We start from the raw sequence: 27,485 nt of genomic DNA on the forward strand, positions 1-27,485 counted from the left end.
TATTTCATGTGGAAAAAGTAGTTTTGGGTGGTTTTTTATTCATCCACCTGTTGGATTATGGATGTGGGGAATAAGTTTAAGAGAGAGATTTGCCGACGGCTCCCAGGTGGAGTGACCAGAAAACTAAACCTCTCCTTTAGGAATGACCCCCTCCCTCCCTTCACTGGGGGCTGCCAGCAATACGAAAGCCTGGCATTTACTGAGCACCGCCGAGTGTCCTGGCAGGATGCCGAGCGACACCGTCGGTCTCATTTATTCCTCAAAACCACCGTTACGCTGGGCGATATTATTCTTATTTTGGAAATAAACGGGCTCGGAGAAGGTCCAGAACGTAGTAAGCAGAGCCCCAAATGCAGGGGCAGCGCTGCCCTTTCCTCCGGCTTCGCTTTCAGAGCTCTCTGCGCAAGTCCGGCTATGAAAGTGCTCAGCGGGGTTTTGAGGAGGTGAACATGTTTCAGTGAAACTGTTGCCTTGGGCTTTTATTTTTCACTTCCTTTAGTTTAAGATGTTTATTCATCCCCAAATACTGGCTGTGTACTTACTACCAGGGGAGCCGCTGGGCTGCAGAGGAAAATCGCCCATTGTGGGGTTTACCTGCCAGCGGGGAGATGACCGTCTGTGAGTTTCACTAATGGCAGGCGCTGTGGGTGAGTGGCTTGGGCAGGAGGGGAAGCCTCGCTGAGATGATATGGGAACCCCTGGTGAAGTAGGGGAAGCCTCGCGCATTAATGGAGAAGGGGGTGCCCATGGGGCCCGGCACGGAAGCTCGCTGAGTGCGCGGTGCCCCAGCGCAGAGGAACACGTGGACAACACGGCAGGGTTCTAGTCTAGGATCTGATCGCAACTTCCTAGGACGGCAGCCAACATCTGTCACGTACCGGACACGGTCCCCTACTGTTAACCGGGGGCTCGGCCCGGGTCCGTTCCTCCGGCCCGCTGTCCTCCGGCCCGCACGCGGCACTGTGCTGCCCTCTGCCTCCCGCGGCGGCGAAGGAGACGGGGCACCATCCCTCCCGCCCAACTGCCGCTCGGAGGGAGAGGCGCCCAGGCCCCGGTGGCCGCGAGGACGCCGGACGGGCAGCCCTGCACCTGCCGGGCCCCCGCCGCCCGCTTTCGCTGCCCCCTTATCCGCTTCCCGGTCACCGGCGGCGAGGACGCCTTCCGCTCCCCGGAACTTCGCAGCCCGAGCACGGTTCCCGGCCGGACCGGTCGGCGGCCGGAAGCGGAAGTGTTCGCTGCGGGCGTTCCGGAGGCGGTGGCAGCGGGGCTCGCTATGGAGCACGTGACGGAGGGGTCCTGGGAGTCGCTGCCGGTGCCGCTGCACCCCCGGGTGCTGGGCGCGCTGCGGGAGCTGGGCTTCCCGTACATGACGCCGGTGCAGGTACCGGGCGGCCGGGGAGGAGGGTGCTGCGGGCGCTGGGGCAGGTGGAGACCCGCAGGCTCCGAGCCGCCGGCACCCGCCGCCTGGCCGCGCCGCTCCGTGCCGCCGGCGGTCTCCGACCAGTGCCCTGCCGTCTCCCCTCTAGTCCGCCACCATCCCGCTCTTCCTGAGGAACAAGGACGTCGCGGCCGAAGCGGTGAGTCCGTGTGCGGACTGCCCCCCCCCCCCCGCCCTGTCTCCCTCCGCAGGGAGCCGCGGGGACGAACCGACCGCGCCCTTGTCCCCCCGCAGGTCACGGGCAGCGGGAAGACCCTCGCCTTCGTCATCCCCATCCTGGAGATCCTCCTGCGGAGGGAGGAGCCGCTGAGGAGGAGTCAGGTGAGGCGGCCGGGCCGCGCACGGTGGGCTGGGAAGCTGGTCAGACGCTCAGACCGCAAACGGGGGTGAGTCTGTGCCCACTGTGCGCGGCTCCTGCCTCTGGGCGGGTCTGCCCCGGAGGCTGATCTGCAGCTCCCGCTGCGCCCCCCGCCCCCCCGCCGGTGCGAGCAGCCCCGGGGTGAACAGGAGACTCTCCCCCTTCCCGGCTCCGCCTGGGCCCCCTTCCTGCCGTGATGTTTGCATTTCTGCGGGAGACCTCGCTGTGAGACGCCCGCCTGCTCGCGCGCCTTACGGAGAAAGTGTGTTAGACAAGCCGCCTTCAGGTGGAGGGACGTGCTGGTGGCTGAGTTCAATGTCAGTGAGTTAAGAGGACATTTTAAATCGTCGTCGTCTTTTAACAGAAACCTAAGCCAAACCTCTATATCGATTGGTGGATGCAAAGGGGACCCGAGGCTCCCAGGAACCTCGCCCCAAAATGCCCCCAGGAGCCCTGGTTCAATATTGGCTGGTTCAGAGTTGGTGGCACTTGAAGGCAGCGGTTGCCAACCTCTCAGACCTCACCGACCGCCGGTGGCCCAGGGACCACCTCTTGGCCACCACAGCTGCCGAGAACATGAGGACGGGCTGAAAGTAGTGGACGTGCACTGGGACCGGGGCTGCTCAAGCCCAGGCAGCGAGGTGGAGGGTCCGGGTGCATGCCCTCAGCTTGCAGGCCGGTGCACTGCTCATCACGGCTCCCGCCCGCCCCCGCAGGTTGGAGCCATAATCATCACACCCACCCGAGAGCTGGCTGTTCAGATAGATGAGGTCCTGTCGCATTTCACGAAGTCCTTCCCGCAGTTCAGGTAAAGGGGATGCAGGGCCCCCGTTGGCCACGGGCCGGGCCTGTGCCTGGCCTGCTCAGGACCTGTTTCCTGTTTCAGCCAGATTCTCTGGATCGGAGGCAGGAATCCCGGAGAGGACGTCTCGAGGTTTAAGGAACACGGGTATGTTTCCTCGCTGCTCGGTTCTTTGCTTGCCCTTGGCCCTGAACGCAGGAGGAATGGATGCATGATCTCAGCTTAACCGGGAACTCCCCTCCCAGCAAGGTGTTTCCTCCAGGCCAGTCTCCCTTTTTACTCTCTGGCTCCTTCCTTTAGGCCCTCCTGAACCCTCCCTCCAGCGAGCCCTACCCTTGGAGGAGCAGGGACGTGTGGGCTGTGGCCCCCCAGCTCTCCCCAGTGACTGCACAGGGCTCAGGGCCCTGCTTTGGTCACTCCGGGCTCTCTAAGTGGCCTCATCCCTCCTGGTGGTTTCTGACCTCGCCCTGAGCCCCAGGTCCGCACACATCCACTCGTCTGCCTGCATCTCCCTGGCATCTCCCAGCGGTTGCAGACACGTCTAAAATGGGGGCTTGGGATTTCCACCTGCACGTCACCTGGAGTTCCCCGTTCATCTGTCCTCCCGCTCACGTGTCTCCTTTCTCTCCACTGGGATCTACGTGACTTCTTCGGGGGTCGGATATAAAATGTGTTTGGAATTACAAATTATCCCCAGGATCAGAAAGTGTGGTCAATGTTAACTTTGTTCTCCAAGAGGGAACATCATTGTGGCGACTCCAGGCCGCTTGGAGGACATGTTCCGGAGGAAGGCTGAGGGCTTGGACCTGGCCAGCTGCGTGAGGTCCCTGGATGTCCTGGTGTTGGACGAGGCAGACAGGCTTCTGGACATGGGCTTCGAGGCCAGGTACTGGATTTCGGACTCGATTGGACACATGAATTTCACAGCATTAGATTGTTTGCTCCCTCAAATTCTACCCCACAATATAAACTCCAGTTCTTCATCTTTTGAAATTTTATTTATTCTTTCCTTAATCCTCATCCGAGGATATGTTGAGAGAAAGAGAAAGAGAAAGAAACATTGATAGGTTGCCTCTTAATGTGCCCTGATCAGGAATCGAACCCTCACCCTTTTGGTGTACAGGATGGTGCTCCTACCACCTGAGCCTCCTGGCCAGGGCCCAATTCTTCATCTTAAGATGCATTTCCCTTCGTGGTTTCTTTTAAAGTTTGTGTGTATATAGCTCAATTGGGATCTGAGTCTTGTGTCATATAATTGAACCGTTTAAAATGTGCAGTTCACTGGTTTTTAGTCTCAAAAAGTTGGTCTTAATTTAACTTTATTTGAACTGTCCCATTTTGTGAAAGCACAATTATGTGCTTATATAGAGAAACTGGAAAAGTGGGAACATAAAGAAGAAATAAAAGGCACTCATCACCTCACCGCTCAGTAACATTTGCTGTAAATACTGCGATAGTTTCTCTTTCAGTCTTTCCCAAGTTTAGTATAATGTAATGTTTAGTATCCTCATGTAATGTTTGCTGGTTATGCTGATATATAGGGGTTCAGTTTGCACTCTATTTTCCAGCATAAACAGCATCCTGGGGTTTTTGCCCAAGCAGAGGAGAACGGGCCTGTTCTCGGCCACCCAGACGCAGGAGGTGGAGAACCTGGTGCGAGCAGGCCTGCGGAACCCCGTGCGCATCTCTGTGAAGGAGAAGGGCGTGGCGGCCAGCAGCACCCAGAAGACCCCCTCGCGCCTGGAGAACCACTACATGGTGAGCCCCTGGGATGCTCGCGCGTCCGGGCGGCTCGGCACAGTGGTGCCTGGGGTCTCGGTGCAGCCGTGACGGGACTCAGTGCCGGGGTGTGTACTTGAGTTTGCTAAGGGGCAGATCTTAAGGGTTCTCACAGAAAACCCAGGTAACCATGTGGTGTGATAGGTAATGTTAGTTTGTGTTTTTTTTTTTTTTAATGTTTTTATTGAATTTAGAGAAGAAGGAAGAGGGAGAGAGAGATAAAAACATTGATGAGAGAGAAACACCAATCAGCTGCCTCGTACAAGCCTCCTACTGGGTATCAGGCCCACAACCTGGGCTAGTGGCCTGACCGGGAATCCAACCAGTAAACTCTTGGTTCAGAGGTTGATGCTCAGCCGGTGAGCCACACCTGGCCGGGCAGCAGCCAGGCAGTCACCTTGATTGTGGCCATCACACTGTCACAGTTTTATCTGCCGGCCAGTTACATCGCAGCAAAGCTGGGGAAGAGAACACATGCTCTCCGCTAAAGCAGGGTGCTGCAGAGACTTCACTTTTTTTACTTGAACTGCGTTCAGCGAGCTGGGCAGCCTGGTGGACGTTCTGACGCACGTGTCCTGTGTGTGCGGGAAACCAGGCCCTTAAAGTGAAGGCTGAAACGCAGCATCGCTATGGGGATTAGTGTTGTCAGTGCATCTGTGTTTATTTTACTCGTTTTCCTTCTACGCGGCAGGTGTGTAAGGCAGATGAGAAGTTTAATCAGCTGGTGCATTTCCTTCGCAATCATAAGCAGGAGAAGCACCTGGTCTTCTTCAGGTAACGCTTCCGGGCTCTGAGGCGGGTCTGGGTTCAGCCACACACGCGCCCTGGTGCTCCCGGCCCTCGGGTTGGCGTTCTCGGTTAGGATGCTTCTCAGTTAGGAATGCTTTGGCTGCAAATAACTGAAAACTCAGCTCCTGTAGAACGTAGTCCCGAGGAAGGCAGGTCCTGCTGCTCTGTGTCCCGCACCGTCAGGTCCGTGTTCTGCAGTTGTCGCGGCTATATTGACCCCCAGCTAAGAAATACAGCCTGGTACTCACACTCACACACACGCACACAAAACAAAGACTTCAGGAGGCACAGATTGCGTTCAGGATCTCACTGCTTGTGTCCCCTGGCGTGAACTTGTGGGGACAGAGAGGCAGTCACTGAGCCAGGCCTTGGAGAGGAAGTCTAAGTGGCAGGAGGGAGCCGGGTGGGACCTGCAGCCTGGTGCGGTGGGAGGGACCTGGGGGAGGAAGAGACTTCGGCTCAGGCTCTGCCCTCCCACCCATGGCCGCTCCCTAAGCTTCAGGCCCGTCACCGACACCGGCACCAGGTGTGTCGTCAGGTTGGAGCCCTTCCCAATGAAAGGAGGTGTGGGTGGAACTTCATTAGCGGGGCGCTGCAGAGCGAGCGCACAGACGCCCAAAGCTGGATGCCCAGCCATTGGGAAGACAGGGTCGGGGAGCCCCAGAGAGCTGTGTGGCCATCCGTCTCCGGCACCCTCACTGCGACGTCCTGGGGTGACTTGGCGCCCAGACCTCGGGTGGATCTGCTTGCGGGGGCCTGGCTTACCTGCTGTGCCTGGGAGTCGGTGATGGGGGAGAAGCCGGTCCCCAGAGGGGAAGCAGGAGCGTTTGGAAATCTTGTGAAACTTCATATTGAAGATGTCGTTGCTTTTGTTACGGAAGACGACTTCCGTTTAAGCCGTTTCTCGGGGCCAGGGCTCCCTTGCTGCGGCATCCCCTTCAGGCGTGGGCATGTGTCCTGGGGGCTCTAGCTCATGCTTGGGGGGAGTTGGTCGGCAGAGAGGGTTGGGGACTTGGAGCTTAGCTGTGGACACGCACAGCCGTCTGCCTTCTCCCGGAGGGCGGGCGTCACTGCGTCTGGTTGTAGGGGACCAATGGCCCACGCCTGAGCCCTTGTCCCCCTCGCAGCACCTGTGCCTGCGTGGAATACTACGGCAAGGCCCTGGAGGCGCTGGTGAAGGGCGTGGAGATCATGTGCCTTCACGGGAAGATGAAGTTCAAGCGCAACAAGATCTTCATGGGCTTCCGCAAGCTGCAGAGGTGGGCCTGGCGGGACGGCGCGTCTCCAGCCGCCGCATGTCCCTCTGCCTTTGATGCTCCGTGGGCGTAGTTTACTTCCCTGCTGGCGCCCCCGCCCCTCTCTGTGCAGATGCGCACCTGCCCCTCTGTCCTGGCCCAGCCCACTTTGCTGTGCCGACTTCCTCAGCCAGCTGTTGGCTTCCCTGAGAGGTTGTAAGCTCAGAACAGGGACCTGCATGTCGTGGTCACTGTGAGATCCGGAACCTGTCCCCTGTTGTCCTCGCTGAGACGTAAAGGTGCTGGCGATCGAAGGGCGGCATCCCGCTCACGACGCTGTCTCCCTCCCAGCGGGGTCCTGGTGTGCACCGACGTGATGGCCCGCGGCATAGACATCCCCGAGGTGAACTGGGTGTTGCAGTACGACCCCCCCAGCAACGCCAGGTACTGCACGACCGAGCGCTGCCCTCCGCCTAGGAACCGCCGAGAAATGGGAGTCTCGGGGCAGATATAATGACGAGTTGAAAATTAAACAGCAAAAATAGGCGAGTGGGCATGTCATGGCTGTCTCGTAGTAATACCATCTTTTGCAGCAACTAATGGCATTTTCAAATACTGTTTACAAATTCCTGCAGAAATGGACATGATAACATGTTTAACCCTTCGAGTGCCGGGGAGCGTGATTGCACTCCTCCTGTCTTTCGCCAAAAGTGCTGGGAGTGCTATCGGCAATTTTTTTTTCTAGTATTTTATAATACAATCAGCAAAAAATATATGTCAAAGATGAAAACAAATGTAGTAAAGGTTTCCTTATGTTTTTGAATATGTAACTTCATTTACTTGCGATTCATAATTTTATTTCCTAAACTGTAAAATCAGCAAAAATGCCTTGGCAATTTTAGCATAGTTTCTAGGATATTGGTTGGCACTCAAAGGGTTAAGGAAAACAGTATGTATGACTGATAAATGCTTCCAAGTAGAAAATGCCTGTAACTGAACCGAGCAGTAATAATGGTTCCTTTTCGGTGGGAAGCTCACAGGTCATCTTCATCTTTTTTATACTTTTTGTTGTTTTCCAAATTTTCTACCAGGACCACGTCCAGCCTGTTCCACCAGATAAGCATAAATGTAAACACCGTGTAGTCGTGTTTAGTGCCTCACAGAGTCCTGTCTGGTTGGCAGTGGAAATATAGTCGCCGATGCTCCTGTGTCCACACTGGTCAGGGGCGGGGCTGGGACTGAGCTGTGGTCAGGCGGCCTCGGCGGCCCTGGGCCTGTGCTTGGCTCAGCACCGTCACATGCGCCGTGTCCTGTGTTCGCAGTGCCTTCGTGCATCGCTGTGGCCGCACCGCGCGCATCGGCCATGGCGGCAGCGCGCTGGTGTTCCTCCTCCCCATGGAAGAGTCCTACGTCAACTTCCTCGCAATCAACCAGAAGGTCAGCCGCCTTCTCGCCCCTTTCCCAGCAGGTGATCGGGAACTTAGATGGGGGTGCAGGCTCACAGGGCCCGGCTGGTGATGGAAGTGGGGGGACCTGGCTGGGGGGAGACCCCGCCTCCTCGTGGGTGGCAGCCCCGGCTCAGCCCCAGCTGTGTCCCTAGTGGACAGGGGTGGGAACGTGGACCTGGCTTTGCCATATTTTCCAACCAGAAGTCAGTCATGTAAAATTTTAAATACTTTCAGATCCAGTACAGCACTTGGGCTGGGTTTGGGCTCCGTGGCCTCTGATCTGAGATGCAAGGGGATTGTTTTGCCCTTGGTCGTCTTGGCGCTGGCACTGGGGGGAGCCTTGGGGCGAGGAAGTGAGTGTGGGCTCTGCAGTGCCCCCTGCAGGAGATGCAGCCACAGAAGCACACGGCGGACCTCCTCCCGAAGCTGCGGGCCATGGCCCTGGCCGACAGGGCCATGTTTGAGAAGGGCATGCGGGCCTTCGTGTCCTTCGTCCAGGCCTACGCCAAGCACGAGTGCAGCCTCATCTTCAGACTCAAGGGTGAGTCGGGCGTCGGCCCGCGCTGTCTCCGTCCGAGGCGGCTGCGCTTCCGCAGGCACCCGGGCACGAGGCTGCTCTGTTCATAAAATGCTGGGCATGTGTCGGGGCTGTTTTCTAAACATCTAACGGGGAGGCCTCCTAGGGCTTGGGTGGAGGAATGAGCTGGCTGCTGAGTGTTCCTTCTTAGTACAAACGCAGTTACTTTAGTTACAGTGAGATCATGAGATCGTTGGGTTAGAAAAATGATCTGGAACCTCCCATGGGCCGGTCTCACCCTGGTGCTTGGTTGAATCAGATCTGGACTTTGCTGCCCTGGCGCGAGGCTTCGCCCTGCTCAGGATGCCCAAGATGCCGGAGCTGAGGGGAAAGCAGTTTCCAGACTTCGTGCCCGTGGACGTCAACACGGACACCATTCCGTTCAGAGATAAGATCAGGGAAAAGCAGCGGCAGAAACTGCTGGAGCAGCAGAGGAAGGAGAAGACAGAAAACGAAGGGAGGAGGAGATTCGTGAAAAATAAAGCTTGGTCGAAGCAGAAGGCCAAAAGGGAGAAGAAGAAAATGAATAAGAAAAGGCAAAGGGAAGAGGTAAAGCGGAGGTTTGACTGACTGACCTGCCTTGGAATCTGCGACCGGGCCCTGGAGGGAGTGTCTTCTGATAGGACTTGCCGGGGAGCTCAGTTCTGTGTTACGGGGTGACGGGGACGCCCTGTGCTGGTGGGAGCCCATCTGAGAGCGTGTTACTCCCCGGATCCCTGTCACTGAGGCGTTCGGGGCTTGGTCTCTCCTGCACGCAGGGCTCTGACCTGGAGGACGAGGACATGGAGGAGCTTCTGAATGACACGCGGCTGCTGAAGAAGTTTAAGAAAGGCAAGATCACCGAAGAGGAGCTGGAGGAGGGCTTGCTGAGTGCCCAAGGGCCCATCAGGACAGCGGGTTTGGGGACCTCGGATGTGGAGGGGGACGGCTGATTCCGGGGCCTCAGGTGAGCGGGGAGTGCACGTCCTTTCTGGCGATCAGACCTGGCAGGAGGGCTGACTTGCAGGCTGGGGAGGAGGTGGGAGGGGCTCTCACGTCCTGAACATTTTACAGACATACCAGCCTGAGGTCCAACAGGAGGCGGAAGTTATTTGGTGTAAATAATAGATGTCAATATTTATTTGACGGGTCGCCTATAATTAAAGAGCTCATTTTTCTGGGCCTATTTTATACTTATTTTTAATGCACTGATGCTGGAGTAGACTTGGTTTCAGGCTTTTTAAAGTTCCCTGTGCTTTCAGGCTCCCAAGCTCCCTGGGTGCCCCGCCCCTGGACTGTCTTCCCTCTGGTTTAGTACACGGAACACAGGCATGGGGGCCACGCGTTCCCTCTGGTGCGGTGCACGGGGGCCACGCGCTCCCTCTGGTGCGGTGCACGGGGGCACAGCAGAGCGGCCAGTGGCCCAGGGTTTTCCTTCTGTCCTAAGAACGGTCCCCAGGACTGTCATTGGGGAGTATCTGAGAAATTGAGGCAGCTAGTCATGTTTTGGGAGATGCTGCCTTCTGTTGAATAAACTGTTTCCTTCTAATGGACTACACTGTGTGTGTGTGTGGATGTGTCTCCACAGCGGGGCCTGGCTCAGCTCACAGCACTGAGTGAGACCAGTCAGTGTTTCGTGTTATTTATTTGAACAGATGCTGAGCGTATTCCCAAGTACAACTTCTAAACGTTCAGGTCCAAAACCTTTAAGCTCCACATCTTTCACAGACACAGGGTTTTCGTTTCTGAGCATCTGGGCGGCGTCACTGGCGGGGAGCTGCTCCGTTGGCTCGATGCTGTCCAGGCTGCGCCCTGGCTGGTGTTCACCAGGGGAAGCGGTGCTACCTGAGCAGGTGTTTCTGCCCCTTGAGGCACCGGGGCTTCCGGGACCTGCGCAGTGAGGAACGCCTGCTCTGTCAGCGGCCTGCCTCTAAGGGCCGAGGCCAATCACTGCAGGCAGAGGACGAGGGGAGGGGCCTGGAGGGTTAAGTAGCCAATAGTCTAACGTGTATTTCTAGAAACAGGAGTGAGTGACAGTGTCTGGGAACCATCAGTACAATTTAGGTTGAGTTTTACAGGAACCGGGAACATGTTTAAACAGGACTGGAAAGAATAAAAACTTCACCAAAATTATGATTTTAAGTCCTTAGTCCATAAATCTTCATGAAAACAGTTCCCTTTGGCCTGGCTCAGGTGCGGTCCAGAGGCTCCTCCCCCGCTGCAGCTACGTCACCTCGAGGCAGGAAGGCACCTGTAGGTACAGCTTGTAGGCACAGGAAGACCTACAGGTACAGCTTGATGAGCTCGTCGCTGACGGCTGAGGGCGTGAGCACCCCCAGGTCTGTAAACAGCAGTGTGATCAAGGAGGGGGGCGTGTAGTCGACCCACGGGTGCTCCTCTCTGAGATCCTGTCCAGTCTGCACAGACCTCAGCGTGTCCGCCTTGTACTGTGGACACAGCAAGCACGCGTTAGTCGGCCCACCAAGTGCTCAGGGCTCTGCAGTTGGGGGGTGGGGGGGTGGGCTGGCCACTCTCCCCAAATGGGGAGAAGCCAGCTGAGCGGCACACTGACAAGGGGGCGCTGCTGCTGTGGTGGGCTGCCATGGCGGCCACAAGCGCATAGCACGTGTCCCCTCACCATGAGCTGGGCCAATTCCTCCAGACCCGCGAGAGAACCATTCTCAGCCCACCCTGTGCGGGCATTGCTCAGCGTGCCCACACGTGGTCTCGGACCGGCTAACTGCCCAGGTTCCCCCGGCACAGGTCACTGAGGTTGGAGCTCAGGAGGACAGGGCTTGCACACGGGCACATGGGCAGGAAGTGTCAGGGAGCCGATCCAGGCAGCCGACTCTAGGTTGTACTGTTCACCACCAGCCCCTGCCTCTGCACCGTGTCTAGTGCTCAGTGAGCAGGAGACTGGAAGGCTGAAATTCTGGGGCCCAGTTAGACTGTCTCACCGCCACCAATTTATCTTTCTATCCCAACGTCAGAAGACACAGCCACGGGAAGGGAACAACTCCCTGACGCATTCTCAGCATTTTTTCAAAGGTTTCAGTTTAGACTCAACCCCTTCAAATACGTAAAGCTCTTGCCTTAAACTTGTCTGGGACGTCTTGCTGGTTTAGTGGGAAGAGCCGGACGAACTTGAAACTCTCCGCCACCACGTAGAAGGGCTTGTTCTGTGCTTTGGCGCACACGGCCATCTGGTTGGTTCCGATCTAGGAAGTCGGGGAAAGGGGAGCCGGTGAGACCTACAGCAAGTCACGGGGAGGCCACAGAAAGCACACAGTGATCGTGATACATGTAATTCTGACTTCGGAACTACAGCAGAGGAGCTTTGAAAAAGGAAAGCAAAGTAGATATTCTACCAAAGAGATACAACAGCCAATAAATTCATGAAAAGATGCTCAGTGTCCTGAGTCATTAGGGAAATGCAGGTCAAAGCCACTAAATACCACGTCCTGCACAGTGAAACGTGCCCTGACTGGAATTGACCATGACCTCATAGGCCACACCGGCCGGGCTGGACAGAGAAATTTTAACACATTCTATTCATGTCAGATACACTAAACAGAAAAGAAAAACCAGCCAAAAACCCCAATTTCAGTTAAAACATGTTTTGAGGAAACAGAAAATACACTCCCTACTTTACATGGATGAGTCTCCGAAGCAGAAGGGAATTTTACCAAAACTGGGCTGACCCCTGCAATGGCTTCTGGGACAGGGAAGCAAGCGGGTGGGCGAAGCAGGATCACGTGACCGCACCAACCACACCCCACGCACAGCACCTCTGCCGAGACCAGTACACCGCCACCCTCGGGAGGGAACGGGACTGAGGCTCCTACCTTGTTGATAACGCCTCCATTTTCAACAACTCCCTCCGCACCCACTATGACCAGGTCCACCTTCTCCATGATGTAGCTGAGGAAGGCAAGGAGACACGTTTACGCTCCTTTCTCCGCTCGTTAGGCCTGCCCTGCGAAGGTTAATCCTCATCTCCACCTGGTGAGCTCCTCCTGTAACTAACGTGCTTAACACACCAGGCGGCCCTGGCACTGCCGTTGGCGCATTAAAACCCGTTTCCATCACGACCCCAGGTCACGCCGCCACCCAGTGCGCACAGACGTGTGAGCCCGAGCAAGACTTGCAGGCGGGCTGCCACCTTCCTATGTAGCTGTTCCCTGTTCTGCTTCCACACACACAGACCCAGGATCTAAAGGCCTGATGTGCTCTCAGGCGGTGGAGGCCAGTTCACCTTCTAAAGCCAGCCGCTGGGAGAACGCTGCAAATGCCCATCAAACAGCCCTCCCTTACCCGTTTCCTCTGCAAGAGACTCTCCCGTTTTCCCTTGTGAGGCTCGCTGGCATGCGGCCTCGGCTTAGGTGCATGGCTGAGACGAAGGAGGCAAGGGCCACAGAGGGCACCGTGTCCTGAGGAAGGGGGGGGCACCCACCCTCTGCTGACCTTACCCCGACCTTCGCCCCCTGCCCTTGCACCATAGGCGACACGAACAGCTCCCGTCACCGCCCTGCTAGCGCCCTCCTGCCTGGCGTCTGTGTGCGCCATCAAGGCCTGTAACGAGCTTGCTGGTTTCAGGCAGCTATTAATTAAGAGGCGGGTGCCCTCCAGTGCAGGTTTATGACTGGGACTCAGGCCTCCAACCTGGAACCCCGGCTCCTGGCCAGCCCCGGGAGGGGTGGGGCTGTCATCGCAGCCGGGGACGCGGGCGCTTACCCAACAGCGGCGTCCAGGACCACGGTGACGGGGACATTGAGGTGGCACAGGGCTTTGGCCATTTTCTTTCTGCAAATGACATTTTGAGAACATCAGCTAAAACCCAAGAAAGTTCCAGAGGGACGTATGACGAGTCACGGAGCTGATGAAAAAGCTGCTGATCTCTGACTGAGCTGCTAGGTCACCCCCGGGGCCCGCACTGCGACCCATTGTGCCTCGTGGCTTTCCCCGGGTGGGAACTGGCAGGCAGGCAGCCGGGACGCTGCGGGTCGGGGCACGCCCTGGCTCCTTGCAATGGCCTCTAGCCCAGTCCGCCCTTAGGATGACTGGCGGGCGCAGGACCCAGTGCGGAGGTACTTGCCCGGACAAGTCCGGCTGCGACTCGGTGATGTACACACTGAAGCGCTTCTTGGCCGCCACGGCCGCTTCCAGGACCCTCAGGACCACTCTGGAGTAGGCGTGGGTCAGGATCCTCTGTGGACGAGAACGCTCCGTCAGGGGCGGCCCGACGTGTGCCCCCCCCCCCCCCCCCCCGGCACTCGAGGTGCACGCAGTGTCCCATGCTCAGAGTGGGTGACGCAGGAGGAAGCGTGCTGGTGGCAAGAAGCGTCTTATGGGCCCTGGGCCGGGCGACCGCCTTCACCTGCAGCTCCTCCTTCTCCCTGGTCAACACCTGGCAGCTGTGCATCTGCCACAGCATTGAAATGAGGTTCAGAAAAACCTCAACCCAGGGCAGCCTCTGCCAGGAAGACGGCAGCATCAGCCAGTGACGGGAGCTGCTCTGTGTCGATTTTGTACTAACTCAGCACAAACCCAGTAACAAACACTCCTTAAGGCATCTCATTAAATCAAGGCTCAGACACGCCGTCCCCGTGTTTTTCTCTGCCTGCTTAAAGTGACAACCGTCTATGGCCGTATCTACATTTATGTCGTGCCTACATGTGCCAGGCCCAGCACAGTCCTTGCACATACCACCTGGTTACCTCACAACAACCCGGCGAGGTAGGTGCTGTGATTCCGCTTATTTAGCAATGAGTGCGCTGCAGCACAGAGGGGTTACACGGTGCGGAAGGGGCAGAGGCAGGAATTCACCCGGGAGTCGTCACTCCAAAGCCCTCGCTCCCCGTTACCATACTGGTGGTATCTACTCACCGCCCCGTCTTTGATGAACGTGTGGCACAGATCTGCAATTTTACTTCTCGACAGTGATATTCTCCTGAGAAAAAGCTCTCCCCGCTCAATCATGATCTTTTTACACTTGGAGTAGTCCTAGGGAGGGAAGAGCCACATGAGGGCAAGAGGGGTCCAGGCAAAGCGGAGCATGTCTGCAGCCAAACAGCAGCAGACAGGAACGGGGGCGGGCGGCTCACCGAGTATTCCAGGGACGCGAGGCTGATGAAGCGCAGGAAGAGCTCCCCACCCGAGGACACGGCCACGGAGGAGTCCACGCCGCACAGGGTTTCGATGGCTCTGGTGAGATTCGCTCTCAGGCCCTGGATTGTCTCCCCTGGATTGATCACACGAGAAATGTGACGTCCATCTTAGTATCACAGCCCCTCGGTGGGCCTGTCATTCATTCACTCACTCATTCATTCATCCATCTACTATGTGGAGTGCTAGTCTAGGTGCCAGAGATACATCAGTGACCAAGACAGGGTCCCTGCTCCGATGAACTCTCTCTAGGGGAAGAGGCAGCAAAGAAACAAGTACCCAGCGAAACAGGGACGTTCATTACAGAGTGTAACGAGGACAGCAAAGAGAAACGTGACAGGAAAGGTGGGGCGATGGTAGAGTGAGCGGGGATGCTTCTTGGAGTGGGGGCCCCTTAAGCGGGAAAGGCCCAGGGGCAGACCAGGACAATGCAACGGCCACGAGGTGGGCACGAACCAGTCTCAGAGGCCAGCACGGCCGAAGCGCAGGTGGAGAGAGCGCGAGCACGGAGGACAGTAAGTAGCCACGGCAGGTGAGGACCAGGTGTTTGGAAGTTACTGGAAGCACAAGGAGACGCTGGAGGTCGTCCTGGAGACAGGTGTCTCCTGGCCAGCCCCTCGGATCAGAGCAGGCTTATCATTTCCCTTTCACAAGATATCACGCTACACCCACAGGCTCACAGTTGGAACGCCTGAACTGGCAGGCGATCGGGATGAGCAGACCTAATGCCAGAATTGATCCTGGAACGTTCTCTGTGGCATCTGCAGAGAATCTGGCACCGGACAGCTCAATACACAACTGGGAAGCTGACCTACTGCTGTGATTCAAGCTGCACGGGGAATTGGATATAGAACGGTCCCCCCTGATTCCAAGTCCATTTCATCTGTGAGAGGGAACCCGTTTAATAGTAGTAACCTGCGGGCTCCCTCCAGGGTGAAAGGAAGGCTGGCGTGAAGGGAGAGGCTGAGCTTGGGGTGGCAGCACCTTACGCAGGGGCACGTCTCTCTCTCTCTCCCCGCCTCTCACAGTTGTCAGGGGACTGTCCTGGGGCCGGTGTGTGCGGCGTGACCCTCACCGGTATCGCGCTTCAGGAACTCCAGCAGGGTCCGAATGGCGGCCACGGCCGAGGCCATGTCAGGATCTTCTTTCATCTGAGACTTGAAGTACTCGATTACCTCTGGGGAGAGAGGAAAGAGTGGCCCATCCAATGCACTGAGCAGGGCGTGAGGCAGAGCCTGTCAACATGGTTCACCTTAAACATTTCCTTTCCAAGGGGCTTGGCTTTCAGGGGAGGAATGGTCCATGGGATACAGACGATGCTTAGAGGTCCTTCTCCCTCTTATCCGAGACCCCACGTCCCGAGAGCCCCAGCCGACCACCTTATCAGCGTCTCCCGCCCCCTCCCTGCAGCCAGGTCTGTGCTGGGCCAAGCCGATCCAATGCAGGTTTATTTACGTGCAGGCAGGGGCCACCACCTTTTATCTGCTTCACGTGAAAATCAGATGTGTAATAGTTCGCCCTTGCGTTTCACTTAATAAAACACTCTGATAAGCACATCAGACACGCCGTATTCTTCCAGTCCAGGGTCATTCCTACTCCACATACGGGGGGGTCAGGACCGCGAAGGCCGCACGTTCAGGAAGCGGGGGAGCGGGGTGTCTGCGGGGTCTCAGGGCCCATCCCCCGGACACAGGACCACGAGAGGGACCAGAGGAACCACATCCAGCCGAGCAGCCCGGGCGTGCGAGGTGCAGGGACCCCCGCGCGGCTCCGCTTTGGCCCCGGCCCGGCCCGACTTACCCTTGTCGTCCATGGTGCCCTCCGGACCGCGGAGCCCGAGGGGCCCGGAGCCGCCCGTGCCGCCCGCCGGCGTCCCGCGACCGCGCCGGCGCCGAAGCTCAGAGGCTGACAGCGCGCGGCGCCGCTCCGCACGCTACTTCCGGCGCGCTGGGGGCGGGGCCCAACCGCCTGGCGCGTCACTCGGAGGCGCCGGAAGTGGACGCGCGCCGCCTCCGGGATGCTCACTTGACCTCCGGTGGCTCTGCGCGGAGGGATCCCAGGCCACCATGGTCTCGGACGGTGAGGGCCGCGCGGGTTGGGACCGGGGCCGGGACCGTCCGGAACCGGCCAGGTGGCTGTGCGGTGTGGGCTGGTGGCGCCCGCGTGGTCTTCAGAGCGGCAGCGAGTGTGTTCCCTCAGGAGATGCTCTTGGTTCCCTCTTGCGGGCCAGGCCCTCTGTGCTGTGCGCGCTGAGGAAGCGCAGCCGCGAGCCGGCAGGACGGGCCCCTGCGGAGGCCGCCGGCCAGGGGCAGAGACAGACAAGAGGCCAGTGAATAGACGGAGTTCTGAGGGGGCAGGAGCGGTGCACACAGTGTCGGGGTGACGTGGGAGATGGCGATGAGGAGCTGATGCAGGCGGAGGTGCTTTAGGTGGGCGCCCAGGGGCCGCAGGGATGGCGACGAGAGGAGTGACTGTACCCCTCGGTGCACGGGGACGCCCCACCCACGGAGCCTCGGGGGCCGGGGTGGGAAGGCTGAGAGCGGGGCGCCACGAGCTGTGAAGTGAGGAGGTGACAGCGAGGCCTGAGGGGTCCGCACCAGGCCACGTGACCCCCAGCCAGTGCCCGCCCTTTGCAGACCAGGACCGCCATATTCCACCTAAAACAGCGTTGGTTGTGAAATGTCCTTCCGTATAACGCACCACCCATCGGGATCGCAGGATACCATCTGATTTCAGCAGCTGCTCGATGGAATTAATAAAAGGGGGGGGTGCATCTGGTAACTGATGAACGATGGCGATCATCTCTGTCCCTTCTGGCTGGGTTCTAGTCAGCACCGAGGCGGGAAACGGACCCCGTGTGCCGGGGCCTGGCGCGGCGGAGGCTGGCACCCCCGGTCCCGGCGATGGGGGAGCGGGGCCCGTGGGGAGCCCTGGGAAAGGCTTTTGGAGCAGGGAGGTCGCACCGCAGCGGGGCCCTGGAGAGTCCATAGGGTTTGGATGTGTCCGCAGGAAGCAGATGGGGTGGGGGGGGGTGGGGGTCCTGACCTGCAGGAAGGAAGGCGGGAGGGACGCTGCTGCATTTTGTTACTAATGAGCATCCTGGGATTTCCATGACACGCCTGCCTGCAAGTTCATCGCCCCCCCAGTCAGCACGGAGGCCCCTGGAGGGCGCGGACCGGTGCGCCCGCCGCCTGGCACGGGTCTCGGTGTCAATGGTTGTGGAGTGAATGAATGGGCTACGCCAGGCGGCTCTGTGTTTGGAGCGGAGCCTCGTGTCTTTCCCAGGAAAACAGTGCGCTTAGGAGTTGGTTTTCACCTTTTAAAACTGGCTCCTAATCGCAGCTGGCCTTGCTGCTAGGCGATTGGATGTATTCAGGGCCAGAAGGATTCCTGATTCCTCCCTTTAAACCGCACCCCTCCCCCGCCCCCCAAATGTCACTGCTAGTGGTTTTTGCTGCTGGTTGTTCAGTGCCTTCTGTCATGGACCAGGCATTTAAAATGCAGATATCGCCCCGGCTGGTGTGGCTCGCGGTTGGCTGGGCACTGCCCCGTGCACCAGAAGGTCAGGGGTTCGATTCTCAGTCCGGGCACATGCCCGGTCGCAGGTTTGATCTCCGGTGAGGGGTAGGAGGTGTGCAGGAGACAGTCTATCGATGTTTCACTTTCACATCGATGTTTCTCTCCCTCCCCCTCTCTCTCTAAAGTCAATAAAAAAACGTATTTTAAAAATAAATAAATAAGTAAAAATGCAAATACCTTTGGGTCCATCCAATATGCACTTATTTGCCGGGGTCCAACCCCAGCGGGTCCAGGGGTCCCCAAAGGTGTGGACGGAGTCGGCAAAGAAGGAATGACACGGAGACAGTGTTCAGTTGATCAGCAGCCTAGCCAGGATCTCCAGCCAAGTTCTGGTCTCGATCTCCAGAGAGGTTCTGCTGTTTATTGTTTTGTTACATCCGTATTTATACCAGTTGATTTTAATCCTGTCAATTTCTATTACAAAGGTTAGGGCGTTTCTTATCTCCATTCCCGGGAGTAAAGATTATGTAGTTTAAGCATGATTGTTTGTAGTTAAAGTGATTAACTACCCACCTGGCACTTAGTTAAGGAGTTTCATCCCCTCCCTGACTTCAGGGAAAAATTCCTACCTGGGGAAACAACCTTTCTCGGAGAGGTGACCTTGGTTAAAACACAGCGCTAAGGGGAGCAAACATATTAAGAACAGTATGCTATATACGCCAGGTCCCTTGAAACATATGCTGTGCAGATGTTTCTTTCCTGCAGCGACTGTGTCAAGCAGCAAGGATGGACCGGCTTCCGGCACTTATTACACACCCTCTATGGCTAAGCAGCATGTGAGGAACAAAAGATGAGCAGTGTCAAAACAGCCGCACCCCCTGGTGGAGCTGCCGTTCTAGCGGAGGGGGCGGGCTGCCCAGCAGGCGCGGCTTGCTCAGGGCCATGGAGCTGAGACGCCAGGTCACAGGCACGGAGAGGCATGTAGGGTGTTAGCTCTTCACTGTCATGGGGCTCATGTTTTTTTTATTTTTGTTCATATTTTCAGAAGATGAATTGAATCTTCTAGTTATTATAGTTGATACCAACCCAATTTGGTGGGGGAAGCAAGCATTAAAGGAATCCCAGGTAAGATTGCTCGAGGGGGCCTTTGGGTAATTGTAGTTTAACTGAGTATGTGTTTATATTGCTTTAAAAAAATAGCTTGAATAAGGTATCTATATACCATAAAATTCACCCATCTTAACGTACAATTGGGTGCTTTTCAGTAAAACCCACAGCAGAGTTGTGTAACCAGGACCACAGTTCTGTTCTTTCATTTGTTTAGTCCTCACCTCAGCCTGGAGGGTTGCGGGCTGGAGAAGTCTTTACATGTTCTGGACACAAGTCCTCTATCGAATATATGATTTACAAATATCTTCTCTTGGCCTGTGGCTTTGTGGCTTGTCTTTTCGTTTTCTTAATGGTGCCTTTTTAAAACAGCTTTATCGGGATAGAATGGACATGCAATGAACTGTCTTTAACGTGTTCAGTTTGACATGTTTTCACATATGTACACATTCACGAGGTTATCGCTACAATGAAAATGAGGGGCCTGTAGATCCATCAGCCCCGGGAAGTGTCCTCATGCGCCTTTGTAATCGACCCCCCACCTCCCCCGCCTCTCTGCCTGTCCCCCCCCTCAGGCACCCCCTGCTCTGTTTTCTGTCACTTGATCAGTTTGCATCTCCTAGGGCTCTACACGAATAGAACCAAACAGTACGTTCGGCGGAGTTTTGGTCTGGCTTCTTTATTCCGCATCATCATCCTGAGCCTGTCCATGTTGTTACCTGTCCCAGTAGCTCGGTTCCTTTGGTTGCTGCATGTATTCCATGGCCGGGTAGACCGCACCTCCCTGCCTGGTACCTTATTCCTCTGCAGAAAAAGTGGCTCATCTTGAGCTCTCGTCACTGGTATATAAGAAGGCCTTTTGCCTTTCACTTTTGCTTACAGTCATTACTTTTGCCATCTGGAAATTTAAATAGGTTTGTTTTATTTTTAAAAAATGAAGTGAACTTAATCAGCATTTTTTTTTTCTGCCTGAAAGTATTTTTGTTGAACTCAGTGATTTGAAGAGCTCATGTAGGGGTGTGCAGAGCTAATGGACCTTTCTTCCTCTTTCAATAGTTCACGTTATCGAAATGCATAGACGCAGTGATGGTGCTGGGAAATTCTCACTTATTCATGAACCGGTCCAACAGACTCGCGGTGATCGCGAGTCACATTCAGGAAAGGTAGGACCGCCAGGTGTTCTTCGAGTTCGTGGGACTTGCATGCCAGTTGCGTGTCCTGTGCCTCCTGTACGTCGCAATGACTTTTTTCTGTATCCGTGAACAGTACTCACAACATCACACCTGGAGAGTGAGCATTGACTGCCTCCCTAGCTGGTGTGCAGTAGAGCTGGGCGGTGCTCGTCCCACTTCACCTTCACCTTGTGCTCTGGGCAGAAAGGAGCATCGTCAGATGGGCCGGCAGCTCCCGTCATTGCTCTCCTGGCGGGTCTGCCCCGGGGCGGGGAGAGCGCTGGGATTCCACTTTCCCTTCAGCTAGCCCAGCTCCTGGGCACCTCTCACTCCCAGTGTGACCACTGCACGGCTCTGGGTGTGATTCCGGTGTTTGTAAGTGAGGACTTTTCTTACAAATTGGCTCCTTAACCCACTCCAGCTCCACCATCTGGTGCTGGGCTGAAGAAACAGTGACCCTTCCTAACACCGGTGCAAACACCTGTCTGTGTGGCCAATAGCTCTGCAGCGGGTATGCAAATAGGGTATGCAAATAGGGCCATGTGCCAGCAGAGATTCTCGTGAATAATTCTGACCCTGTTTACTTGTCACGTGACACACGGACTGTGGAATCCAGCCCCATGTGGGGCGCGGCTCCTCTCTGGTTAGTGACGTGTCCCTCACAGTAGACGGACTCCTGTTCACCCACATGTTTCATGAGGTTGGGGGCCGGTTGTCAGGCTGCTTGGTTCTCGGGGCTCGTTCCCTCGGTGTGTGGAGAGAACCCACAGCCAAGTGCTCCCCTCCCGTCGTCGCCAACATCCTCTCAGAATCAGGAGAGAGGACGCCGATCTGATTAAGATGTCACTCAGAGCAGTGACAGGCTAAGTCAGTGGTTCTCCAACTTCCTAATGGGGAGAGGGAGAGAGAGAGAGAAACATCAATGATGAGAGAGAATCATGGATCTGGTGCCTCCTGCACGCCCCCTACTGAGGATCGAGCCTGCAACCCGGGCCTGTGCCCTGGACCAGAATCGAACCCGGGGCTTCAGTCTGCAGGCCGACGCTTTATCCACTGAGCCACACCAGCAAGGGCCATATGTTTTGTTTTTTTTAAAAAATGGAATTTATTATAGATCTTGTGATCCAGAGTTAATGTGGCTTTTGTGTGTTTTCTCTGCTGAATGTCACCCTGTCTAGGGAGGGGGCTGCGTCCTGGTGTAACGAGGCTTTTCCCACCGTTTCAGCCGATTCCTGTACCCTGGGAAGAACGGGCAACTCGGAGACTTCTTCGGGGACCCTGGCAACCCCGCTTCTGAATATAACCCCTCGGGAAGCAAAGACGGGAAGTACGAACTGTTGACAGCAGCAAATGAAGTCATTGTGGAGGAGATCAAGGATCTGATGACCAAGAGTAAGAGCTTCTTTCCCTCCACTGTTGTTATTTTGCAAATGGAGTTGAACATGGGGGGCCTGAAATCCAAGGCTTTGAGATTCTTGGTGCTGCTACTTGCTGTTTTGTTAGCGTCTGTGCGCATTTCCCTGATGCTGCAGCCTGGACACTGCCCTGCCTCCGCCTCTTGAAGCACACCCTTTGGCTCCTAAGACTCCTGTTGATCTGGTTTTCCTCTTTTTTGGACCATTTTTTCTTCTATTTATGACTTTTCCTTAAAATATATATTTTCTATTTTGTTTAAAACGTTATTTTCATTCATGAAGAAGAATACTTTGGTTTAATAATGATTTTTGTTCAAGAAAATGCCAAGAAATTCCCTTCTTTTAATGCTTCTTCTTGCTTGTAGGTGACATAAAGGGGCAGCACACAGAACCTCTGCTGGCGGGGTCCCTTGCCAAAGCTCTGTGCTGTATCCTTGGGGTGTGCTCATCCGCGGTGTCTTCTGGGATAGACGTGTCTTCCTGGGGATGTTGCTTGGACCCTGTGCCCACATGAACGAAGGCTGAGCCTTGCAAAGAGATGGCTTTGCAGTGTTTGTGAACAAGCTGGAAAAACTCAAAGTGGGAAGAATGGGAGAACTCCAGTGCTTTTTTTTATATGTAGAGAGAAACATCGATGAGTTGTCCCACTTACTCATGCATTCATTGGTTGCTTCTTGTACGTGCCCTGACCGGGGATCGAACCCGCACCCTCGGTGTATCGGGATGACGCTCTCACCAACGGAGCTCCCGGCCAGGGCCTGCTCACAATCCTTCAGGGCACGTCCTTGCTTTCTCGCTTCTTAGTTAGGCAGACTGGGGAGTTGGTGTTTCGTTTTTTCATTTCTGTTGGATGATAAAAGCCACTCACTGACCCGACGCTCAGTGAGCGAGCAGCTGTTGCTCTACAGGCCAGCGGGTTCCTTCGCGTTTAGCGTGGGGTCCACAACTCCTCCAAGCATTTTGCTGTTGTCTATGTTTGTGTGATGTTCTCCCAAAATTAAGCACTTGGATTTGCTGGGGGCAGTACTGAGTGATTGCTCTGTTTCGGACTCTGAGGGTGGTGGCTGAGCCCTGTGTGTGGTCTTCAGGTTCCAGACCCCCCCTGACTGGCTGGCTGGCTGGCTGGTCCCAGGGTTCAACTCTGGGGTGTGGGGGTCATCATACAACAGTCCGTGGTGGTCATTTCCATTTTCTGGCACAAAGATACTTTGGAAACCCCTAGTCCTTCGGTTTGTGTGTCTATCATGGTAAAGGGAACAGGTCTCTCTCCGTCTGGGGATGCTGGTTTATTAACTGAAATTTGAGGTTATTTGTCTGTTTACTATGAATATTGATGAAAGTAAAAGATACTTTAAAATTCCTTAATGCTAAGAAAATAAGACATCCACAGGATGAACAAGGAAGTTAAAGGTAGGAGCCTACGTTTCCTGTGAGACTGACTCTTACTTCACTGCTGTAACTTGGTGGGCTGCATGGAGTTGGCTAGAAAACCTTACAACATGCCTAATAAGACTCAGTTCCATGGTAGCCTGCGTCCCTCTCTTTACAGACAATCAGGAGATGAAGTCCAGGATACTGGTGAGATTTGTGACGTGAATCCTGTGCTTGTGTTTGTGCTTATGTCTGCCTTCGGCAGCTGGGGGTCGGTTGCCCTCCCGCGTGGCGTCACTGCTGGGGATGGAATAGTGCAGCTCTCCCGGGGCAGGTGGTTGTCGGGGTGGAATGGGCGGCCTCACTGATTTCAGGAGCTCATCCCGGAGAGTCCGTTAGCGCTGTCTGCACCGAGCCTCGCAGGCCGCTTCAGAGTCCCCTGCAGGGACTTGGGTAAATAGCGAAGTCAGCTAAGTCGGCAGGAAGGACAGAGACGCCTCAGAAGCAGGTCGCAGCACACTGGACGGAGGACTGTCCATGAGTGTGTGTGCGGTGGGTGCGAGTGTATGACGTGCCGTAGCTGCTCTCCAGAAACTTAGCAAGGACTGTCCCTGGAGTGGCAGGGTTTGGGGGGGGGGGGGTCAGTCTCCTTTACACCGATAGGGTTGTTACCGAGGATGGCTAGTCAGACAGTGAGGAGAGTGCTGTCGGCTGAGCTTGCAGGGTAGCGGGACCTCCCGGGGGGAGGGGGATGCGCCTGCAGGTCCTGACGGGCTGTGACTTCAGGTGATCAAGGCCGCGGAAGACAGCGCCCTGCAGTACATGAACTTCATGAACGTCATCTTCGCGGCGCAGAAGCAGGTGAGCGCATGCCCTTCCTTCCCGGGATGCTCGCTTCATAATGAGGAACTAATTTCTTTTTCTTAATGACCCACCGAGGGAGGTGTTCTGACTAAACAGCCTTATGATTGGAGTAGGAATCTGGAACCCATAGTTCATACAATCATTTGAGTCCTGGGCCCCTTGAGAATGAGCCCCCAGAAAGACGTGCACTCAAACAGTGTGAATGCAGTTTCAGGGTGTTCATGTGCCCCATTGGGCCCATCTGAGGACCCAGGCTAAGAGTCTCTGGCTTTACAGAGTGCTACATGCCTTGATGAATTGTCACTAATACACGTCACTTTCTCCTTTGATGTGTTAAAACTTCTGTTATAATCTAAATGCCATAGTTGCATATACTGTTCTCCATTTGGGAGTAACCACGTGAGGTAGTGAAAAGACCATGGGCCTTGTGGACAGGCCATCTAGGGCTGACCCGCTGCCTCCCCTGGCTCCATGACCACAGCCTGGCCAGGCCTGGGCTGCAATATGCTAATTGGACATCTGCCTTGCACAGTTATGCATGTTAAATAAGCCATTTCAAGAGTAGAGGTTGGCACATAGATCCTGAGTATAAAGTAGTCATTGTTATAGTTCCTGTAATGTTTTTGGAATATTCATTTCAGAATATTTTGATCGATGCCTGTGTTTTAGACTCCGATTCAGGACTCCTCCAACAGGTACGTTTAGGTGAATGCTTGGTGTTGGTTATGAAAGGGGGTGTGTTCTGTTCCTATTGTTACTTGCCTTTCACTGACCGTCACACATTTTTGGGGATTAGCCTCTGTTGACAGTATAGATTAGAGAATTAACATTTCTCTGGCCCCTTCAAACTTTCTATTTTACATAATAACTCGATTGACTTTGAAAAAGTGATTCACACATTGAAACAAATATAAGCAACACAGAAAAGTATTTTTTAAAAAGGTTAAAAAAAAATCCCTTCAAATACTATTATTATTCGAAAGTTACCATTGTTAATACTTGGTGAAGAGAATGATAGATCTCTGTGTATATAGATAGAGATTTTTAGGAAGAGGAAGGGAGAGGGGGAGAGAGAGAAACATTGATGTGAGAGCCAAACATTCATTGGCTGCCTCCTGCACGCCCCCTACTGGGGATCAAGCCTACAACTCAGGCATGTGCTCAGGAATTGTCCCTTTTGGCGCATGGGATGACCCCCAACCACTTGAGCCACAGAGTTAATTGTATGGCGTGAATTATATCTCACAGTTGTTGTTTTAAAAACAATGACTGAATAAACGTGGCAAGAATAAAGTTCATCAGCAGCAAACAAACAGAAGGAAGGGTGGAAGGCGTGAGCCAAGGGCAAAAGGAAGCTGCGTGCACATCCCGGAAGGAAGCGGCAGTTCTGGTCCGCGCTCTGGGGAACACTGCTCTCACTCCGCCGTGTCGTCTCCTCCCGTTGGGAGACCTGCAGCACGCCCCCCTGGAAAAGCGAAGTGCGTGCTGCTTTGGCAGGGGCCCTGGTGTGTCTTGCAGGCTTGTGACATCACAGGGGGCCTGTACTTGAAGGTCCCGCAGATGCCCTCCCTCCTGCAGTACCTGCTGGTAAGGAGCCGTGACGGTGCTCCTGGCACCTGAGACCCGTCTCCCGGGGAACGAATGGGCGCAGATGGCGGGTGCCAGTCATTGGAGGAAAGGAGGAAAGGGGTGTCAGAGGGGTCTTGAAGCTGAGAACGGGGGGTGCTTCCCATAGTCTTTGAGCCCTGCAAGCAGTGTGCAGAGTTGTATGCCTGCCTGTTTGCGGAGCGGTGCCTGTGTGTGGAGGGGCTCAGTAATTGCTGAGTGAATACTAAAAAGGCTTTTTATTTTATTTTATTTTATTTTTTCAGTGGGTCTTCCTTCCTGACCAGGACCAGAGATCTCAGTTAACCCTCCCTCCCCCAATTCACGTGGACTACCGGGCCGCCTGCTTCTGCCACCGCAACCTCATCGAGATCGGCTACGTCTGTTCTGTGTGCTTGTCGAGTAAGTTCACGGCCGAGGTGGTTCCTTCTTGCCATGTCGCGGGAGGCCGGAGAGTGTCTCCCCGGTGTGGTTTTCAGCCCTCCTGGCTTTTCTTTGTTTTCTGCATTTACAGTATTCTGCAACTTCAGCCCCATCTGTACTACCTGCGAGTAAGTATCTTTGGGGTTGGGTGGCTGGCTCCCCGCCCACGGCAGAGAGTTCGCGCGTTAATGGGCGCCTTGCTCCCTGTGTTGTTCCAGGACGGCCTTTAAGATTTCTCTGCCTCCCGTGCTGAAGGCCAAGAAAAAGAAACTGAAAGTGTCTGCGTGAGGGCCGAGCTTTCCCACCTCCCAGAGCTGCCTGTGGGAACGCGAGCGGGGAGGGAAGTCTTTGTAAGGAGGCTCCGAAAAATACAGCGATGTGTAAGAATTCCTAATGCGGTTCCTTGCAGGATGCAGTCCTAAAAGATCACCCTCACCTGTGGGGGACTGCTGTACGTGGGGAGCCCTTCTCTGCAGTGTCCATCCCTAGAATGCTTCCAGAGGGTCTGTCCCGACGGGGAAATCGCACATTTGTGACTCTTTAAACTGGACGATCACGTGTCACATCAGCCTGTCCTGACTGGGTGTGGGCTTTAGAGCTGCTTCCTGCCAGCGTTGTTACGGGGGGGAATTGGAACAGCTTCAGGAAAGGTGAGCGAGGCCTGATCAACATGCACCGCCCTACATACTCGGATCTGCTTTCCGATCCTTGTTGTCTGCATGGAGCTTCAGCCTCAGGTACTTGCAGGTACTCAGTCCTTTGTGTGACGCCGCACGTTTGGACAGCGATACCCAAATAATAATGACAGTTTGTCTCGGAATCACTGCAGAATGGCTTTACATGAGTCAGGCGGGTGATGCAGGAGTCTGGTGGCAACTTCTTCAAAAGCAGTTGTGTGAAGAGGTCATTTGTGAATGCTGATGTCTGGCTTGTGAGGGGTACTCCAGGGTTGGGGGGTTGGATTCTTTATAGTGTCACCCGCAGACTGAATCCTTTCTTTTTAACCAAGGAAAAGAAATAAAAGTATTAACACTGGCTAACTGATCTCTAGAAGCTTTGGACCTAATACTGAAAATTTCTGTCCCTTCAGACGAAAAAATATTTGTAATTTCAGCAATAAAAATCGTATTTTTTCCATGTGACCTTGAAGTTATTAAGTCCTTTTAAATTCCAGCATAGTGTGGGAAGGGTTTTCGGGAACAGTGGCTGATTTGGTTTGTTTTTAAAAGTATGTTGCCAAGGGGGACATCTGTAATATTTCAACAACAAAAAAGCATGTTGACAAATTGTGTATCCAATCTTGTACACAGATAAGATTTAAAGTTTCTCTTTATACCATCTCGGAAGCTCAATCTCACTTAAGTAACTTGTGGTGTTTGGTTAGATTATTTCAGGTGGGTTTTGTATTCTGGACTTAGGATTTTATTAACTACACAAAG

The 27,485-nt window shown here is 54.9% G+C and overlaps 3 protein-coding genes across 5 annotated transcripts; 2 read left to right on the top strand and 1 right to left on the bottom strand.

Annotated features, from left to right (window-relative positions):
• Window positions 1-1,217: 1,217 nt before the first annotated feature.
• DDX55 (DEAD-box helicase 55) lies at window positions 1,218-11,803 on the top strand. Of its 2 annotated transcripts, XM_081114077.1 has the most exons (15): window positions 1,247-1,381; window positions 1,527-1,577; window positions 1,673-1,759; window positions 2,513-2,604; window positions 2,683-2,745; window positions 3,335-3,484; window positions 4,167-4,356; window positions 5,069-5,151; window positions 6,294-6,425; window positions 6,753-6,845; window positions 7,724-7,838; window positions 8,222-8,390; window positions 8,686-8,975; window positions 9,185-9,372; window positions 10,599-11,803. In XM_081114077.1, exons 1-14 carry the CDS (start codon window positions 1,274-1,276, stop codon window positions 9,356-9,358), a joined length of 1,797 nt encoding a protein of 598 aa, XP_080970203.1. In that variant the 5' UTR covers window positions 1,247-1,273; the 3' UTR covers window positions 9,359-9,372; window positions 10,599-11,803. The 2 variants fall into 2 exon arrangements, with proteins under 2 accessions (XP_080970202.1, XP_080970203.1); XM_081114076.1 differs by lacking the exon at window positions 10,599-11,803 and having other exon boundaries at window positions 1,218-1,381; window positions 9,185-9,957.
• On the bottom strand, window positions 10,033-16,516 carry EIF2B1 (eukaryotic translation initiation factor 2B subunit alpha). Of its 2 annotated transcripts, XM_081114078.1 has the most exons (9): window positions 16,371-16,516; window positions 15,646-15,747; window positions 14,510-14,646; window positions 14,292-14,408; window positions 13,501-13,613; window positions 13,140-13,208; window positions 12,251-12,326; window positions 11,498-11,623; window positions 10,033-10,852 (listed from the first exon to the last, which is right to left on the bottom strand). In XM_081114078.1, exons 1-9 carry the CDS (start codon window positions 16,381-16,383, stop codon window positions 10,688-10,690), a joined length of 918 nt encoding a protein of 305 aa, XP_080970204.1. In that variant the 5' UTR covers window positions 16,384-16,516; the 3' UTR covers window positions 10,033-10,687. The 2 variants fall into 2 exon arrangements, with proteins under 2 accessions (XP_080970204.1, XP_080970205.1); XM_081114079.1 differs by lacking the exon at window positions 14,292-14,408 and having other exon boundaries at window positions 16,371-16,511.
• Window positions 16,517-16,561: 45 nt separating this feature from the next.
• Window positions 16,562-27,086, top strand: GTF2H3 (general transcription factor IIH subunit 3). The gene is made up of 14 exons (XM_081113957.1): window positions 16,562-16,649; window positions 19,135-19,214; window positions 20,253-20,359; window positions 21,594-21,760; window positions 22,149-22,211; window positions 23,164-23,193; window positions 23,333-23,361; window positions 23,941-24,015; window positions 24,660-24,713; window positions 25,537-25,605; window positions 25,890-26,025; window positions 26,138-26,174; window positions 26,265-26,330; window positions 26,456-27,086. Exons 1-14 carry the CDS (start codon window positions 16,637-16,639, stop codon window positions 26,466-26,468), a joined length of 939 nt encoding a protein of 312 aa, XP_080970083.1. The 5' UTR covers window positions 16,562-16,636; the 3' UTR covers window positions 26,469-27,086.
• The last annotated feature ends 399 nt before the right edge of the window (window positions 27,087-27,485 follow it).

The sequence above is a fragment of the Myotis nattereri genome, assembly GCF_964212035.1.
Source record: "Myotis nattereri genome assembly, chromosome: 19".
In the NCBI taxonomy this organism is placed as follows: domain Eukaryota; kingdom Metazoa; phylum Chordata; class Mammalia; order Chiroptera; family Vespertilionidae; genus Myotis; species Myotis nattereri.